The 17,021-nt window shown below is 36.4% G+C and overlaps 1 protein-coding gene across 1 annotated transcript in view; it reads left to right on the forward strand.

Annotated features, from left to right (window-relative positions):
- Positions 1–17,021, forward strand: part of LAMA1 (laminin subunit alpha 1) — an 83,837-nt gene that overhangs the window by 57,292 nt on the left and 9,524 nt on the right. Inside the window, exons 37-55 of the mRNA XM_058024531.1 lie at positions 238–448; positions 676–792; positions 888–1,051; positions 1,667–1,805; positions 3,001–3,094; positions 4,287–4,403; positions 5,807–5,989; positions 6,267–6,421; positions 8,185–8,328; positions 9,638–9,771; positions 9,948–10,098; positions 10,614–10,738; positions 12,011–12,161; positions 13,272–13,416; positions 14,004–14,145; positions 15,263–15,377; positions 15,568–15,738; positions 16,183–16,334; positions 16,826–17,011. Of these exons, the coding sequence (XP_057880514.1) occupies positions 238–448; positions 676–792; positions 888–1,051; positions 1,667–1,805; positions 3,001–3,094; positions 4,287–4,403; positions 5,807–5,989; positions 6,267–6,421; positions 8,185–8,328; positions 9,638–9,771; positions 9,948–10,098; positions 10,614–10,738; positions 12,011–12,161; positions 13,272–13,416; positions 14,004–14,145; positions 15,263–15,377; positions 15,568–15,738; positions 16,183–16,334; positions 16,826–17,011 (2,796 nt within the window). The remainder of the gene's footprint in view (positions 1–237; positions 449–675; positions 793–887; positions 1,052–1,666; positions 1,806–3,000; positions 3,095–4,286; positions 4,404–5,806; positions 5,990–6,266; positions 6,422–8,184; positions 8,329–9,637; positions 9,772–9,947; positions 10,099–10,613; positions 10,739–12,010; positions 12,162–13,271; positions 13,417–14,003; positions 14,146–15,262; positions 15,378–15,567; positions 15,739–16,182; positions 16,335–16,825; positions 17,012–17,021) is intronic.

A 17,021-nucleotide genomic window follows, 5' to 3' on the forward strand; every position in this document is an offset into this window, starting at 1 on the left:
TTTCCCTCACGTTCTTACATGCAAAGTTCATGAACTGTATTACTGTCCTCTCTCCAGGCAGTCATTATGTGTGGTAAGATGAATAACTAAACCATGCTATTCTAGAAAACAATGGCAGACTTAAGTAGGAAGATGCATATAAATTAATTTCACATGACACCATTTTCTCCTTAAGAAATCCATGCCTAAGTTTCTCCTTTGCTGTTTCTTTAAGTTCTGATTCCTCTCCTTTTTCAGAGCTGCAGAAAAGTTGTTGACCCAGGTTCAGAAAGAGTATCTCAAACCGCAGCAGGAACTTGATGAACTGATAACAAATGCCAGCCAGTTCTTATCAAAGCAGAGCAGCAGACTGCAGGATGCCCAGGACCTGGTGAACGAGGCGCTTGCTAACATCAATGAGACCCATCGCTTGTTTCCTCTCATCTCCAGCAACTTGGCAGAGTTAAATGTAAGACTGGGCAGTCAGTGTTGCTGCATAAGAAATACCAAATGTGATTGTGTTTAAAAGCTGATAGTTTACATTTTTAAACATATTTAAATGTTTTAATATATGTGATACCTTAAAAATTTAAAGGAAACCAGACCCCTGTTTGAAAACCACAATATTATGTTATGTGAACTCATCAGTATAGCTGGCTTATCAGCCTGCTGTAAAACACTTGATTTATGCTATAGGACAAAAAGCTAAAAATAAAGGAAGGTGAAGAAGTCTCGACCATGCTCATTAAAGAAGGAGAGGTCCTACTGAATGATGCTGCTGCTCTTGCCCAAGATGTAGAGAACTCTACATTTGTAAGTCCTTAAGTTTTAACATCCTCTTAGAGACTCTTAAGTTTATTTTGCTAGTGAAACAAAAAAATAAAAAAGAGAAACATTTTTTTTTGCAGAATGTGGAAGTCCACCAGGATGGGTTGGTCCTGTGGAACACCAAACTGCGACATCACGTGGATGAGCTGGTGATGCAGATGTCTGTGAGAGGAGTGCTTGACTTGGTATACAGAGCTGAGGAACATGCCACCCAGTTCCAAAGACTTGCAGATGCACTAGAGAGGTGATCAACTCAAGAATTACAAAATTATGAGGTTTACATTAGTGTCAGATCTAATAGGTAGAGGCCTAACTCACTAAACTCATTCCCTGCCCATGTTTTGAAAACAAAAAATTTTGCTTGGAATAACATTAAGCAATTCTTGACCTCACCACAGCTAGATAAATTCAATAAAGCAAAATTTAATCTAGTTTAGATTTCAGATGCTTATAATTTCCTCCTAGATCCTGTGTCTATGCTTAGTTTTTGAGTTTCAGATAGGGGCTTGTTTCTGTTCTGTTTAGGCAATATTATTTGTTTGTTCTAAGGATCTTTATAAATTGAAAAAATTAACATAGGCAAAAGGGAACAAATTAGGAGAAAAAAATAAAGATGGAATGGAAAAAAACAGAATAGCAACTAACAAAATAGAGAAAAGCCCCAAAATTGAAAACCTTTCAACATGGTCTTTCACTTCAAAATAATGAATTGAAAGCCCCTTATGCAACACTGGGCAAGGTGTGCTTGTTTTTTTTCTAAAATGCATCATGTATTCTGGAAAGATGTGCATGTTGTAATTGAAGATATGGAACTCAATGCTTGATTGAAAACAAGATTGCTTGTTAATTGGCTCTTCAGTGACCTTTCCAGAATAAGAAATGTGACTCTGAACACAACTGCTGCTATCTACACTCATTCCAGCGTTAAAAGTGTGATTGAAAGAACAGAAAGTTTGGCAGATGATGCATCCAGAGTTGTGAATGGCCCCTTGGATTTAGTAAGTATCAAAATTCGTACTTTAATTTATGTCAGACCCTATCTCATATAGGAATATTTGTTTGTGCACTTGCTGAAAACTTGAGTCTTCTTGATGGAGGCAAGTCCTTGATGGCAGCCTGTCCTACCAGCTAGTGTGTATTGTATCCTGAATCCCTAATCCAAGGCAGTAATGACACCACATCTCAAGTTCTGCTTACCTTGCTTTTCTCTCTGCCACAGTACCATTTTTCCTTTGTTTTGTTTGCTTTTTAATGTCTAATGCATGTTTAGCTGGACTGTACTTGATTCTGTGAGGATTTATATCCAGACATTTGACATGTATTCCTGTAGAATTTAAATTCCCAAACCTCTAGTGCTTCCTTCCACCTTTGGAATTATTCACTGATCTCCTTATTTGACCTATCCCTCTTCCATTTCTATCTGGATATTCCCAACCACAGGTACTTTGCTTAGTAGAGGACATTTCATAACAAATGTATGTTTGTGTCTCATCTACAATCCTTCTGCCTTCAAAGATTATCAGCTTGTTACTGAAACTGTAGGTTAGAAAGATCAGGGCAGTTCTCAATCTGATCTTAACAGTTTCCTATAATTTTATTTACTCCCTCACATCTCTTTGTCATGCACATTATACCTGTACAAGCAGGTGTGATAATGCATTTAAATGACAGGGATCAAAATAACTGACATTGTTTTGTGAGCTTGTATGTTTTTATATAGCACTCTGTCCTGCTAAAGCTGTCTACAGCATGAATCCTTCAAGGTGTTTTTTCAGTTTTTTTCAGTAGGAGAAAGGTAAAAGAATGCCTCTAAGACTGTGATTTTGAAATATCTCACTTTAAATTGCTCAGAGCTGGAAATTTTGAATTAGGTCTGGAATTAGAATTTCCAAAAGATAACCGAATCACTAGCAGTATTGAAATTAAAATTTTGTATGTTTTGTATGTTTTGTATGCATATTTCATAGTCATATTTTTTTATTATTAAACACAAATACACTCAATGTCACATTCTTGAATAACAGGATAACAACTTGTATTGTTTCTAATGGATGCTTAATAAGGTAATGAATAGAATATCTCATAAATGACAAGAACATTCAAAAACTTTATGTAGGTGTCTATAAATACTTAAATGTTTTCAATTGAATTTCTGTTTTGCATATGTGGCAACTTAATGTCTGTGTTTTTTAGCCAGAGGAGTCTTTCAGTCTTCAGGGAAAAGAAACTCTACAGCTTAGCTCCAAATTTCAGAATGAAGCTAAAAATCTGAAGAAAAAAAGTGATGGTCAGTTCTTTAGAATTCCTGCTTCTGCCTCTATTTCTAATCCCCATTTTCCGGTTTGTGCTGCTTTTTTTTCTGTAATTTATTATTTTTTAAAATGAGCATAAGCTAAGGTAAATATATATATATATATATATGACTATGATCATATTATCATGCAATTAAGATTACTGTTTTATGGATTCTCATAGTATTTTCAATTTTTGGGTAAGAAAATTTTTTCTCCGTAAATGTTTAAAAATTTGGCCTTCACTATACCCCCTTTACTTGTAAGCAGTGCTTGCAATGGCTTTTTCTCCAAACTTTATGAATTAAATCATTAGAGATTGCGTACTAGCCAAAGAGAAAGCATAATTCTTGAAAATTCCATTCGTTTTTATTTAATAAATCATGGATGACATCAGTATGTAAGATGACATGTTTAAATCCTAATTGTTTTTATTTGTTCCTGCTGGACAGCTAAAATACAAAAAAAAGCTGAAGTCCTTTGTCTCCATAAACTCAAAAATACTTTTGGTTTTTCTTTTACTCCAAGGCAAGGCATTGAACCTTGATACTAGAAAGGCATTGAAGTCTACACCATGAAAATTCAAAAGCATTTTGAACAAAGGCTTGGTGTAGGAGCAGAAGCAAGCTTTAAACTAAGTTAAATGTTTGACAAAATTGGACAGAAAGGGAATGTTTCACAGAGATAAACTGTAACTGTAAAATAGCGTTGTCTTGCAATACTAGTGGTTTACAAATATGTATAACTTTTATGTAATTCAGATGGACAGAATTACCTTTTTTTGTTCCTTCTATTCTAGATATTTTAATTTCTAATGAGAGGATTCTGCAAACAGATCACAAATATATAGAAAAAAGCCACTTTGGCTCCTGTTAGATAACATAAAACGTGAAGAACACTGTAAAAAATATTAGAGTTCACATTCATGGAATAATTTTAATTTGTAGCTGTTTCCTCACTATGTTCGTAGCCATTCAGTCTCATGGAATTGGCTAAAAAGGATAGTTTTGAACAGAGCAGTGCTCGCAGGAGCTTATCTATTTATACTGCATTCATTTTGCATTCCTGTTTGTAAAATGCTCTTTCTGTTGGGAAAAAAAAAAAAGCTCCATTGATGAAATAAATGAATACTTTGTTTTATGTGGGTTGTATGGTATTTGTTTATGTGTATATTATTTCTTTCAACAGGACTTCTATTTGGATTGAATGGGTTGAACAAAAAGGTAGAAAAGATTCAGGAAAGTACAAATAAAATTGGCAACCAACTTAACGATTCTCTGTTGACACTCAGAGCATTGCGTAACAGTAAGTGAAATTTATATTGACATTCTCCTTATTACAGAACTCTAGTACAATTGTAATAAAACCCTGTTCATTATCTGATTGCAGAAACCTAGCAATAATCTATACTGGAGACTTCATTTAGCCTCGTAAATATTTTACATTCTTTTCAGTAAACCCATTAAACAAAATTGGGTTATATTATAAGGTCTCTAGTCTGATTCACATTTCACATTGCTGTGAATCAGGAGGGACTCTGATAGAAATACAATTGCACTAATATGTAAGGACAGTGAAGTTATAGACTGTTCAATCCCACATGCAGAGACATTTAATAGATTTCACTTTTCTGGCTTGTTTCAAAACTGTTTATATTAATCTATGAATTTTACAGCCTGCATGTAAATGTTTTCTTGTTGTAAATGCAGACTTCATTTAATTGATTAAAATATATTTTCTGTGCTTTTCTAAAATGAAAGAATTCCTCTTTTTCAGTAATTATTTAGAATAAAGGCAAGACCTAAAGTTCATGGAAACTAATTGAAAAAATTACTTTAAAGTTGTGAATAAGAGGGTCCAAAATACTTTGTCAATCTAAATTATGTGTTTTAAGTTAGAAAAACAGTGATAAAGATCTCTTGCTAGGGTTGTTTGATTCTACTGTGAATCTGGATTAGAATGCTAACTTCAACGCCTTAAAATACCCATTTTGCAGTTCAGAGACCTAATTCATGCTAAAAGGTAATAATAGTGACGATGTTACACTGGATATGAACCACGGGGTGCTATCTATCATGAAGATACACATTGACAATTAAGTTATTAAAATCACAGTAGTGTTCTTCTTATCTCATAGCTTAACATTGTTTGATTTCAGCTTTATTGTTACATTTCTTGGGGTTGTCTCTTTTTTTTTTCCCCTGGTCAGAGATTGATGGTGGCATTGCTCTCTGTGTGGAGAGTGGTGAAGGAGGATCCTTGGGGGTCTAACTCTGGCCTTTTTTGCCAGCTGCAGCCTTTTCCCACCCTTGTGGGCAGAGGGTGTGAGGGGCAGGCTGGGACTGGGCGTGATGCACCCAGTATACAGGTGATTGTAGCCAAAACCAGAGGGTCTAATAGCCCTTCTGCCTGACCAGCTTTGCATGGGATTCAAATCTTCAGTCTCAGATGAGTGTCTCTGAGTGCCAACACTAATTTAGGAAACTTAAACACTACGAGCCTGATGCATTTATACAAACTTTTTGATGAGACAGGCAGAATCAAGTTCCTCAAAGAAACAAAAAATTCTTACTATGACAGGAATGTAACTGACAGCATTCCTAGTATTTTGACTATGTTTGTAGCTACTGCTACAAAGCCAGGCATTTGTTAGTCAGAAGAATGCATGAAAGTTTTGAATATTTTTTAACCTTGGAACTGTGTTTCAGATACCAGGAAATACATGCTTGAAGTGAAAGAGCTGGCTGTGTCTGCAAATGCCAGTGCTGTGGTGGATTTAAGTCACTTTGGGGAGTTCAGTCAAAAGCTAATGAATACATCTTCTACATTGTCCCAAGTTAATGACACTTTGAGGAAAACAAGTGAACTCATAACTGATTCATCAAAAGCTGGTAAGTTTGCTCTGTGGCAATGTCACTGCTAGAAGAAGCAATATTAATATTCAGTTTTAGCAGGCATTAAATAAGAGTCTGATGGACTGAGAGTTTATTTCTAATTCAGTAAAAATATGCTAACTTTTAAAAAAAGTCCTCTATAGGATTCACAAGGGATGTATATCCCTTATTGATGTTAAAAGTTGCTGAAACCAAAATGATCACAAGGTGGCTAACTTGGCTAAGTATTTTAGCAATTTCACCCTGCCTCAACATTTCTTTTATGTTTCTACAGCATTCACAGCTGAAAAACAAGTTAAAGAAGTTGAAGCACAAGCAAGTCTTTTATTGGATAGACTCAAACCTTTGAAAATGCTGGAGGAGAACCTCAACAGAAACCTGTCTGAAATTAAAGAACTTATCAGCCAGGCCCGCAAGCAGGCAGCATCTGTAAGTTCTATCATCCCAGACTTAAATGAATTTTCACTTTCAGCAGGGAGGTTGTTTGAGATAAGGAGCCTAAAATTTACTTTCCAGGTACCTGGTTGTTGTTGCTGAGTCTCAGTGAAGTCCAAAGAGCACTGACTGATGCTAAAATCATACTGGCAACATTTTAAGGTTTTAGCATCAAGGTTGTTTTTGCATTTGTGAGTATGTCAGAACAGCTAGCTAGTAATTTATCTGCTATTTCCTCCTGTTCCCTATAAAAATAATGAAACATAGTACACCAGAGAACTGTCATGAGAGATTTTGATAAGAAAAAGACAAGTTGGAGGATGGAACAGCTACTCTCTTTAGTACAAGATGTTAATTTTTGAGGTTATTTAGAGACTGATCTGGGGTGCCCCATATGACATCAAGTACCACTACAAACTTCTTGTCAAGAGTGTTGATTCTATCAATAAGTTTGCCATCTGTGGCCTGTCATGTCCATATGTTCTTTGCAAGAAGCAGCTGAGTATCCAGAGTACTTTAAGGCAGTGTACTTGTTTTTAAGTCTCTGCTTCTACGTTAAAGACAGCAAAAGTGAATCAACTGTACTATGGATCTCATTAGACTGTGAGAGAAATAGGAAAATGGCTTTGCAATGAGTAATTTTTGGTATGCCTTGGACATACTTGTGGATATATTATTGTAAGGTTAAAAAAAAAAGAAGAAGGCACTCAATTCTTTCTGCAAATCTTCTTAATTATATGGTTATTGCTTCTCTGTCACAGTCTACTGAAGCTTAATGAATCCACTGCAAAAAGAAAGAGAATGGTATTTTCTGAGGTGTCATAAGCCACAGAAGTTGCTGGCAAGGTGAAAAGAAGTGTTAGCAAAGTCCCATTTTCCATTTTGGGTGGAATTTGTTCTGTTTGGCGGGGGAGGGGTTTAAGGGTTTGGTTTTGTTTTGTTAGTTTGTAATTTTTGTTTGGTCTTTTTTGTTTGTTGGTTGGTTTGTTTGTAGTTTTTTGCTACACAAGAGAAACTTTATGTATCTGTGTCCAGATGCATGCATACACACACGTGTGCTGTGTGCATTTAGTAGTTACAGGTATATTCCATGAAGTTAATGGAATTAAGGTTTTTTTCTTGCTAAGAGGAAGCTGCTGGAAGTTTGGTTGCATTTGGCTTGGATCAATTTTTCATCAGTTTACTAAACAGCGGTTTTAGGGATATGACAATAGGAATATTATTTATTTAATCTTTAAAAAGTGGAACTTGCCATATATTCACAAATTTATTTTTAAATATTGTGTAAACTGTTACAAATTTGAAATAACTGGAATTGTTGCAGACAGTCTCCTTTTTAATTTGTAAAAAAAAATCTCTCCATATAGACTAGAAATGGTTTCTTTTATTTTAAAACATTTTTAATTTCTGTATCTTTATTTTCTGATATTATGACATGGCTTTTTGCAGCTATTTGATCTTCTGACCCAAGACTTATTGGTTTTTTCTGAGGTATTTGAATAATTTGTTTACTGATTCAAACCTCCCAACTGAGTGAGTGTATTGAGATAGATTTCATACTTCTCTATTGTGAATCTCTTTATCAAGTGATACCTAGAAGATTGCAGGAATCTAGCCCAGGCAGCAATACTTATTTGCATGGAAGGATCTCAGCAAAAGGTTTGCATTTGTTGGTCAGAAGCTAAGTACATACTCCACAAAAGAGTGCTTTTTTCACTGAGATTTGTTTAGATTCCATTTTCTTCTTGTCTCCCCAGATTAAAGTTGCAGTATCAGCAGAGAGAGATTGCATTCGTGCCTATCAACCCCAAATTTCATCTACAAATTACAACACCTTAACACTCAATGTGAAAACTGCTGAACCAGATAACCTCCTTTTCTACTTGGGTAGCAATGGAAAGGTAAGTTTCTGGGGTACATTTACTGAAGGTGATGGTAGTCAAAAGTTTTAAATATGCTTTTTCTTTGTGGGTTCTCTGCTTGTTTTTTTACCTTTGTTGGGGTCAGGATTGAAGGCACTTGAGACTGTAGTTCATGCTTAGACTCAGGCATTTATTGTTATCAGTGCTACAGCCTCACAACTGTGAGTTTTGTAGTCTTTCATTAGTAAGGCAAAAAATGGCTTAATTATCACTTGGTACAAGGTCTTTTAAGGCTTAACTATCTAATTAAGAAATTATACTTAGATTATTTTCCCTTTTAACCTAATAACTGTTCCCTCGATGCCCTCAATGTGGACTTTTCTGTTTAATTACAAAACATCACCCAAACCCATGAAGAAGGAGGAAGAAGGTAAAGAGGAACAACTTGTCTCTGCCTTAAAACCTCCATCTTGTTTCATATTTATTTCTGTATTCTAAAACCCCAAACTCTAAGTTTTCTACTCTGTAATATTATATACTTCTTACTAACTACACACTCATAATCTTAGTGCTATCAATCAGTTTTGGAAACTTTCTCCACAGCCTCAGGTCAAATACAATGTTCTCTTGCGAGTCTGTGCCTTTCAGCACACAGAAAGTTTCAAATTCTCAGCATCTAGGGTTCCAGCATTTCTTGATTTCAAACTAAGTAACCAAGCGAGGCCCCTTGCAGACAGATGTGTTCACTAGGGGTGGAAATATTTTGATGCCTTAGATGATTCCAGAGATTTTCAAAGGTAGAAAATAAAAGCACCGGATTCCTTTGCCACTGCCTCTTGGCCCTGGGCTGAAATTCTCCCTTCCTTTTCCTGTGTTGGGCATTAACCACATGGAGTGTAACACCCCCTGTGATGCTTTCATACAGCATGCTGGAGTGCATTAGATGATTTGTTTGGTAACACAGCTGAAATTCTTGAAGCTGTCCCTCATGAGCACAGTGTATCCACCCACTTGGAAGGGAGTGTGATGGCTAATTGCTCTGCTTCATTCCCTGTGTAATCCCAAGAAATGCACAGCAGTTAATTCCTTGTGGCACACTATCATGGGATAGTGCTTTTTCACAGACTAGTAAATATATGTGTATATATATAAAGAAGACATTCAGCTACTTGCATATGACCTGAGGGAGTTTTGTCTCATTAGAAGTGAGTGAAAAGCATGATTTTGCTAAATGTCAACTCCTGTCATATGGGATGTAGGGACATGAATCTGGAAAGACTTTCTCCATGTTTCTGGTGAAAATGCACATTTGATTCCATGAATTAGAATAGGCTCTGCTGTTTTTCAGACAGACTTCCTGGCAGTGGAGATGCGACGTGGTAAGGTAGCTCTTCTTTGGGATTTGGGCTCTGGACCAACAAGAGTGGAATACCCTGATTTCCAAATTGACAACAACAAATGGCACAGAATACATGCCACCAGGTAATTAAAATGAGAATGTCATAAGTGGTGTACACAAAGCATCCACTATTTGGATGATGTCCACTCATCATTTTCAGTGATGAGATTTTTCTTGTCCTTAGAAGGAGAAGCCAATATTATGTGTTGATTAGGCTTGGTGATGTCTAAGACTATTTATTAGTATTTGTATTTGGCAGGTTTGGAAAAACAGGTACCCTCAGCATAGAGGAGATGAACTCCAATCAGAAGCCTTCACCTAAATCTGGAACCTCTCAGGGGACAGCCAGCATATTGGATGTTAACAAGTCAACCCTAATGTTTATTGGAGGACTTGGAGGGCAAATCAAGGTTAAATTCTGAGATCAGCATTCTGTTAATTGTTTTGAACATGTTTGAGAAATACTTTTGCATTAGAAGTAATTGCTTGATTTGGTTACTTCATCAAGAGATGCCAGGTACTCTGAGCATAAAGCAGAGATGCTGCAAGGGTCTTCTTGTATCCTGAAGTTAATTTTCCCTGGAAATTTTTGCATAAAGTTTAACCAGGACAGTCTGTGTGTGCATGTACCATGTATAGACATTAGCAAATGGTTTTGTTTGCTTCTTCCATGGCAATTGTAATTCATGGCATGAGGGGTGTGTAAGTAGGTCAAGGACATAGTTATTTTACTTTCTTGATGTACTAATCTATCATTATTTCAATTATAATTGTTAATAGTTACACTAAAACATGTTGTTCTCCTATTATGATTTATATCTAACAAAGTTGAAGTTCAAGGAAAGCAACCAAGCAAAAATTTTGCTGCATAATTTTCAGAGTACTCAACATTAATTGTATTCATGAAATATTTATTTTCTTATAGAAATCACCTGCTGTTAAGGTGACCCATTTTAAAGGGTGCCTAGGAGAGGCATTCCTGAATGGCAAACCTATTGGTCTTTGGAACTACATAGAAAGAGAGGGCAAGTGCAATGGCTGTTTTGGAAGGTATTTTGTCTCACTCTCTTTTGGTTTTTTTTCAACTTGTTTAGAGTAATTTACATTTGTAATATTATATTTTTGTGTTAATTAAGCATATGGAGCTCAGACAAATTGCAGTGTTTCACTGATTATTAACTTACAGTTCTGAGCACATTAATCTCAATGTATCAGTGGTATCAAATAATTTATTTGCATGGAATTTCAATTTTTGAAACACTTTCTCAGAGGAGTTTTATTGCTGCTCTCTATTTTGTGCATGGGAAGTAGGGACTACCAGTGAACCAAAATACTGTGGAATCTTTCCTTTTCAGTAGTTTTCTGTAAAACAGATTTATTCTTTCCTAGGGTAAGAAACAGTGTAAAGCAGTCTTATTAAAAAAATTGATAGCAAAACTGTAGCCACTGAGGTTGGTGCCTTGAGCAGATTACTATTTTTATGTTTAAGGAATAAAAAAGAAATATGCTTGTCCATATTCCCTTTGCAGAATATTTCATGCAGAAACAGCAGAGGGTGCTGCATGATTGTATGAGATATTTTTTTACAGGTCTCGTACTGCAAGGAAAGGGGCTAATAGATCATGTATTGTAAGTGCAATTATGCAAAGCATTTTGAGAAATGGATGACATGTTTTAATTTAGAGGGTGTATGCTGTAACAATTCTTTTCCCTTAGGAAATCACTGAGTTTGCCTTTCATTTTTGTATATAAGGAAGAACACTCATCTTGTGTGCATCCTTCCCCATGGCTAAATTGTGTGTTGTGAGGTTGCATAATGAAAGTGGCCGTTGGCTGGAATCCTTCAGTTATTCATTACATCAATATTGAAGTGTTTGCCCACACTTTATAAATTGCTGCCTGGAGGCTGCACTGACTGAGCAGCACCTGAAGGGAGCCAAGCAGGAAGGTGGAGAGAGACTATTTACAGGGGCATGGAGTGACAGGACAAGGGCTAATGGATTCCAACTGAAAGAGAGTAGGTTTAGATTAGAAGTTAGGAGGAAACTCTTTACTGTGAGGGTGGTGAGATGCTCGAATACAATGCCCAGAGAAATTGTGGATGTCCCATTCCTGGAAGTGTTCAGGGCCAGGTTGGATGGGGCTCTGAGCAAACTGGTCTAGTGAAAGGTGTCCCTCACGTGGCAGGGAGGGAATATGGGATCGGCTCTAAGATCCCTCCCAACTCAAACTATTCTGTGACCTAACTTTTCTTATATTTATATATAAAAAAAAAGGAAAAACAAATGTTAACATTTTTGTACTGGTTTTCTGCTTCTGTAGCCCACAGGATGAGGACACTTCATTCCATTTTGATGGCAGTGGATACTCAGTTGTGGAGAAGGCACTCCGCTCAACAGTGACTCAGATATTAATATCTTTCAGTACCTTTTCACCAAATGGGCTTCTTCTCTATCTTGCTTCAAATGGCACTGTAAGAAAATGGATCAGATTTCTAAACTGTCATTCAGCTTACATGTATTAGAGCATATCACTACTTTTGTGTAATTCTTCACCTGTGACTGGCATCATAAGCTGAAGGACTAAAGACAGGAACCCTAGAGGACAACTTGTTAGAGCAAATATCCTCCTAAACTAAGGGCAAAGTTAAACAATGAAAAGAATTCCTCACAATTTATTTAAATTTTAGAATAAAAATAAATTATTTTTGACTAAAATTAATGATTACTTAGCTAAAGTTTAGAAAAGGAAAAGTAAGGACAGCAAGCTAGTTTTTTCAGTTGGAGGAACCTTTTCAGAATGTAAAAATGTTTTGGAATTGAGCTTGCAGAAGGACAATATAATAATGAAAAACCATATTGAATTAAATCCATAAGATGAGAATTCAGTAAACTGAAACAAATTAAATAAAACTTCTGCAAAAGCAATATAACCCAGACCTATCAACAGACCTTCATTGTCTTGTCATGCAGTTTACTGCATACTTAGATGGTGGTTTTCTGTTCCTGAAGGTAGGAAAAGCTTTGTTTGGGTACAGATTATTTCAGAGTTACTGCATAATTCATTTGCTGTATGTACTCACTGCCTGAATACATTGCAGTGTATACAATAATATCTGATTTAAGCTTTACAGTTCAGAGGGGGAACCTTCAATGCAATTCAGAAAGTCTTCTTTACTCTGTGAGGACAGTCTTTGCTTCATGCAGGAAGAACATCGCAGTGTTTGATCATTATGCTGTCAAATCAAATTACTTTCAACTTCATCCAAAACCAGGAAAATGTGACTTTGTTATTTAACCATTCTTCTGCTGAGTAATCAAACCTCATGATGTATTTAAGTAAGGGTAATAACAAAACAAAAATACATCCTTGTGAGGTACTTGTAACTTAATTTTCCTAAATAAAGTGAAGATAAGCATCTTGAGCCTAACAAATAGTCCAGGTACAAGAGTTACTAAATATTTTCCGCACAGTGGACCAAACCTGCCAGGCATGCATTCTTTAAGAAGATTTTATTTCCAGGAATGTAATCTGTTTGTATGTAATCTGTTTTTTGTTTTGGCGTTTTTTTTCTTCCTCTCAGAGAGACTTCTTGTCCCTTGAGCTTGTTGATGGCAAAGTGAGGGTGACTGTTGATCTTGGCTCAGGACCCCTTGCTCTTACAACAGAAAATCGTTACAACAATGGAACGTGGTATAAAATCTCATTCAATAGGAATAAGAAGCAAGGTAGGCTACAGATTGAGAAGTCTGGGTGTTTGCACATTTACACATACAAATATCTAAGATAGCTGCAGGGAACATCACTGCAACCAAATCTGATCACTTCCAATGCAGTGTCTTAAGCAGACACACCTAGGGTGCTTTGCTTTTAGAAGGACTAGAGTGTAAATCTTGTGCTTGGTTTAACACATCTCACAAAACATACCAACAGTCTTTAAAGACTGAAAGATTTTTGTCCAAGTCTGTAGATGAGGAATCACATTTTTTCTCCTGCATTTTAATATTACTTAGTACAACTGTTTGGTGGGGGCCTGTGTTTTGGCAATAACATGTATGTGCTAATGGTTATAACATGTTCTCATATGTATCTTATTTTCCTGTAGACTTCTCCAGATTTGGTTTTGGCAGAGAGGAATGAATGAGATTAACAGAATAGCTGGCAGTGCAATAAATTGCTCATTCTAAAAATAAGAAGATTGTCCATACATCTCCGAGTCAATGAATACATTTTCCTTTATTATGGACAAGATTGCCAGAAGGGAAGAATGTATATTCATGTTCTTCTCCAGATCTTTACTCCCTTTTCTTTGCAGGAATTTTGGCAGTCATGGATGCATATAACCTTAATTATAAAGAAACCAAGCAAGGAGAATCTCCTGGGGTTGCCTCAGACCTGAACCGCTCTGATAAGGACCCAATCTTCATTGGTGGGCTGCCAAGATCGAGGGCTCTGAGGTAAAGTGTGTCACTTTTGCACCTTTGCTAAGACTCTTGTAAGGTTAGGGGAAAAATTCTACACACTCTTACCACCTCTGAAATTAGAGAAAAGCAGTGAATTCTGAAGTTTAGTTTATGGCCATGTATACCACATCTGTCCTTTGACTTCAAACTCTGATATGGTACTTTCCACTGGTGGGTCTGATGCTGCAGTTCAGATCAGAAATAATTTTGTTATCTTCCTCCAAGGGTGATTTCCACCACAGCAGCAGCCCCCCTGCTCTTTGGGGCAAGCATCCAGCATTGCTGTCTGCAGTGATGCTCCTTTGATCACTACCTGTGTAAGCCTTGTGTTTTCAAGATGTCATTTATGGGCAAAACTGTGCTTAAGGATAAAAGTTGTACTTGGGAATTCCTGTAATTCAGTAACTTGGAACAGAGGAAAACCAACTGTGAACAGATCAACAGAAAACATTGCAAATAGATATTTTATAGCATGTCTCTTGTTTATAGGTGTTTTTTTATTGCATGTCTGTACTGAACTTGCAAAGTCACATTTCTTCCACTGACTTCACTGTGAAAGGATAAATATGGCAAGAGAAAATCTAATTAAACTTTCTGCATGCTCTTGACAATAACGTAAATTCGAGTACATTATTGGTCTCTGCACAGCTACTACAGAGTGCAGTCTTGTTAATCTTAGGTGGCATTCCAGCCTTTAAAGGATTATGGCAGGATAACCTTAGATTTCTCAGCCTTAAACCAGGAACCAAATCAGGTATGCTCCAGACTTGAAAACTGAGAAACTGCGTGGTAGACAACAACAGTTACCCTTTTACACAACCCCTTTTCTTTCAGCTGAAGATTCACCTTAAAGTTTTGGGAAATTACCTGACCTGACAGCACAGCATTACACACTTGTATGTTTTAATTCGGGCACAACATTATCTGGATTCTTTTTAAGATTCGATTTAGTATCTAAGAGTAAAACTTAAACTCTTTGCACTTACACCAGACCGACTGCATCATTTAAAACAGATCTCTCTTTCTTTTCTTATTGAAGAGAAATTAATCTTTTCTCCCAGGAGATTCCAAGTACTACTCCTTGGAAAGAAAGCCTTGTTTGTTGTTTCAGGAAAGGTCTTAATAGTAGAATGTATGTGGGATGCATCAAGAATCTGGAAATATCTCGTTCCACCTTTGACTTGCTTAGAAATTCCTATGGAGTACGAAAAGGCTGTGTATTGGAGGTAGGAGACTTTAAAGTCTTGTGATCTGATCTTTGTTTTAATAGAATAATGAATAGTGGTGTTTACAGTGATTTGTAACAGATTTATCTTTAAAAATTCTAAGAGAATCTAATCTATATTTGATATTTTTTTTTTACCTAACACTATGTCTGGATGAATTGAGTAATTACTTCTGTTCTTCATAAAATAGCCTATTCACAGTGTAAGCATCATGAAAAATGGATATATTGAGTTGGTACCTAAGTCCTTAAGCCCAGAGTCAGAACTGATGGCAACTTTTGCTACAAAGAACAGCAGTGGCATCATCCTTGCTGGGATCAGCAGGGGACTGGAAAGGCGACAACGAAGACAAGCACACTTGGCAAGTACCAGAAACAAAGAAGTTTTGCGGATTATTTTTGCCATTTTTATTTTGTAAAATCAAGGCAGCTTGCTATATATATTGTGTATCTGAGTTGGAGCTTCTAGAATCCAAAGAGAAAGTCTTACTATTTTCTCGTCTAAGAGAAGGAGTGTGTGGGTGTGAGTGTATAAAGAAACCTCCTGCATTTTACCTAGAGTGTTTGACCAGAGAAATGTCCAGCTTTTTTTTGTGTTTGCTGTTAGAAAGCTTTGCACTCTGAGAGGTATGGTATTGGTACTTGGAGAAGTACCGATACAATTTCTACTTGTCTATGAGTTTCATTAAAAAGTTTGCAACAAGTTTGGAGGTTAATTTTTCCCATGTATGTTCTAGTTAAACACTAAATTAGTGTCTTGAAGATTGAGCTAGAGTTAAAAATTAATCCTCTGATTAAATCTACAGCCCTTCTTTTCCGTCATGCTGATTGATGGTCATCTTGCAGTGCATGTTAATGCTGGAGATAGAGCAAGTACTAGGAAAGTAGTTCTTCAGTCTGCTAATGGAACATACAGTGATGGACAAGAACACTCTGTCATCCTAATTCGGAATAAGAGGTACATGTGACTGCAAAGAGTACTACCTGTTTAATTATTGCATATTGTTGTCAGTTCACTGCACACTCTGAGGAATTGCCTTTGCTAGCTTATTAGGTGGGATAATCAGGGCTGTGTTTTTCTGCTGTCAATGCAGATGTTCTGATTTACATGGTAATTGTATACAGCATACAGCCACTGATAGAGGTGTAGCTGAAAGCTCTCAAAATCTCTAGAACAGCTTGGGGCACTTGAGTACAAAGCATACTAAATAGTATTAGAGAAAAGATACACAGCTATCAAAATAATTTAGAAAGGTATTTGACAAAATTTTACATTTTAAAAATCATCAAAAGAATGGCTTCCAGTTTTAAGATATTGAAGTGATTATCAAAGTGATGGAGCCTTTATTTATTAGAAGAGGATGTTTTTGAGGCTGACAGGAATGCTTTTCATCTGAAAATGAGTTTCTAAGACCTTGTTCAATGTTTTCCCTACTTTCTCTTTTTCAGGATCATAACTGTACAGGTGGACGAAAGTAAACCTGCAGAATTGAGGCTTGGTTCAGCAGCAGAAAATAGCCCCATTAATATTTCCAACTTCTACGCTGGTGGCATTCCAGCAGGAGAGGGCATCTTAGGGCTGAAATTGGCTGGCTCCTTTCATGGCTGTATCAGCAACCTTATTTTTAACAAGGAGTAAGTCAGA

Source organism: Melospiza georgiana, chromosome 1 (assembly GCF_028018845.1).
Source record: "Melospiza georgiana isolate bMelGeo1 chromosome 1, bMelGeo1.pri, whole genome shotgun sequence".
In the NCBI taxonomy this organism is placed as follows: Eukaryota; Metazoa; Chordata; class Aves; order Passeriformes; family Passerellidae; genus Melospiza; species Melospiza georgiana.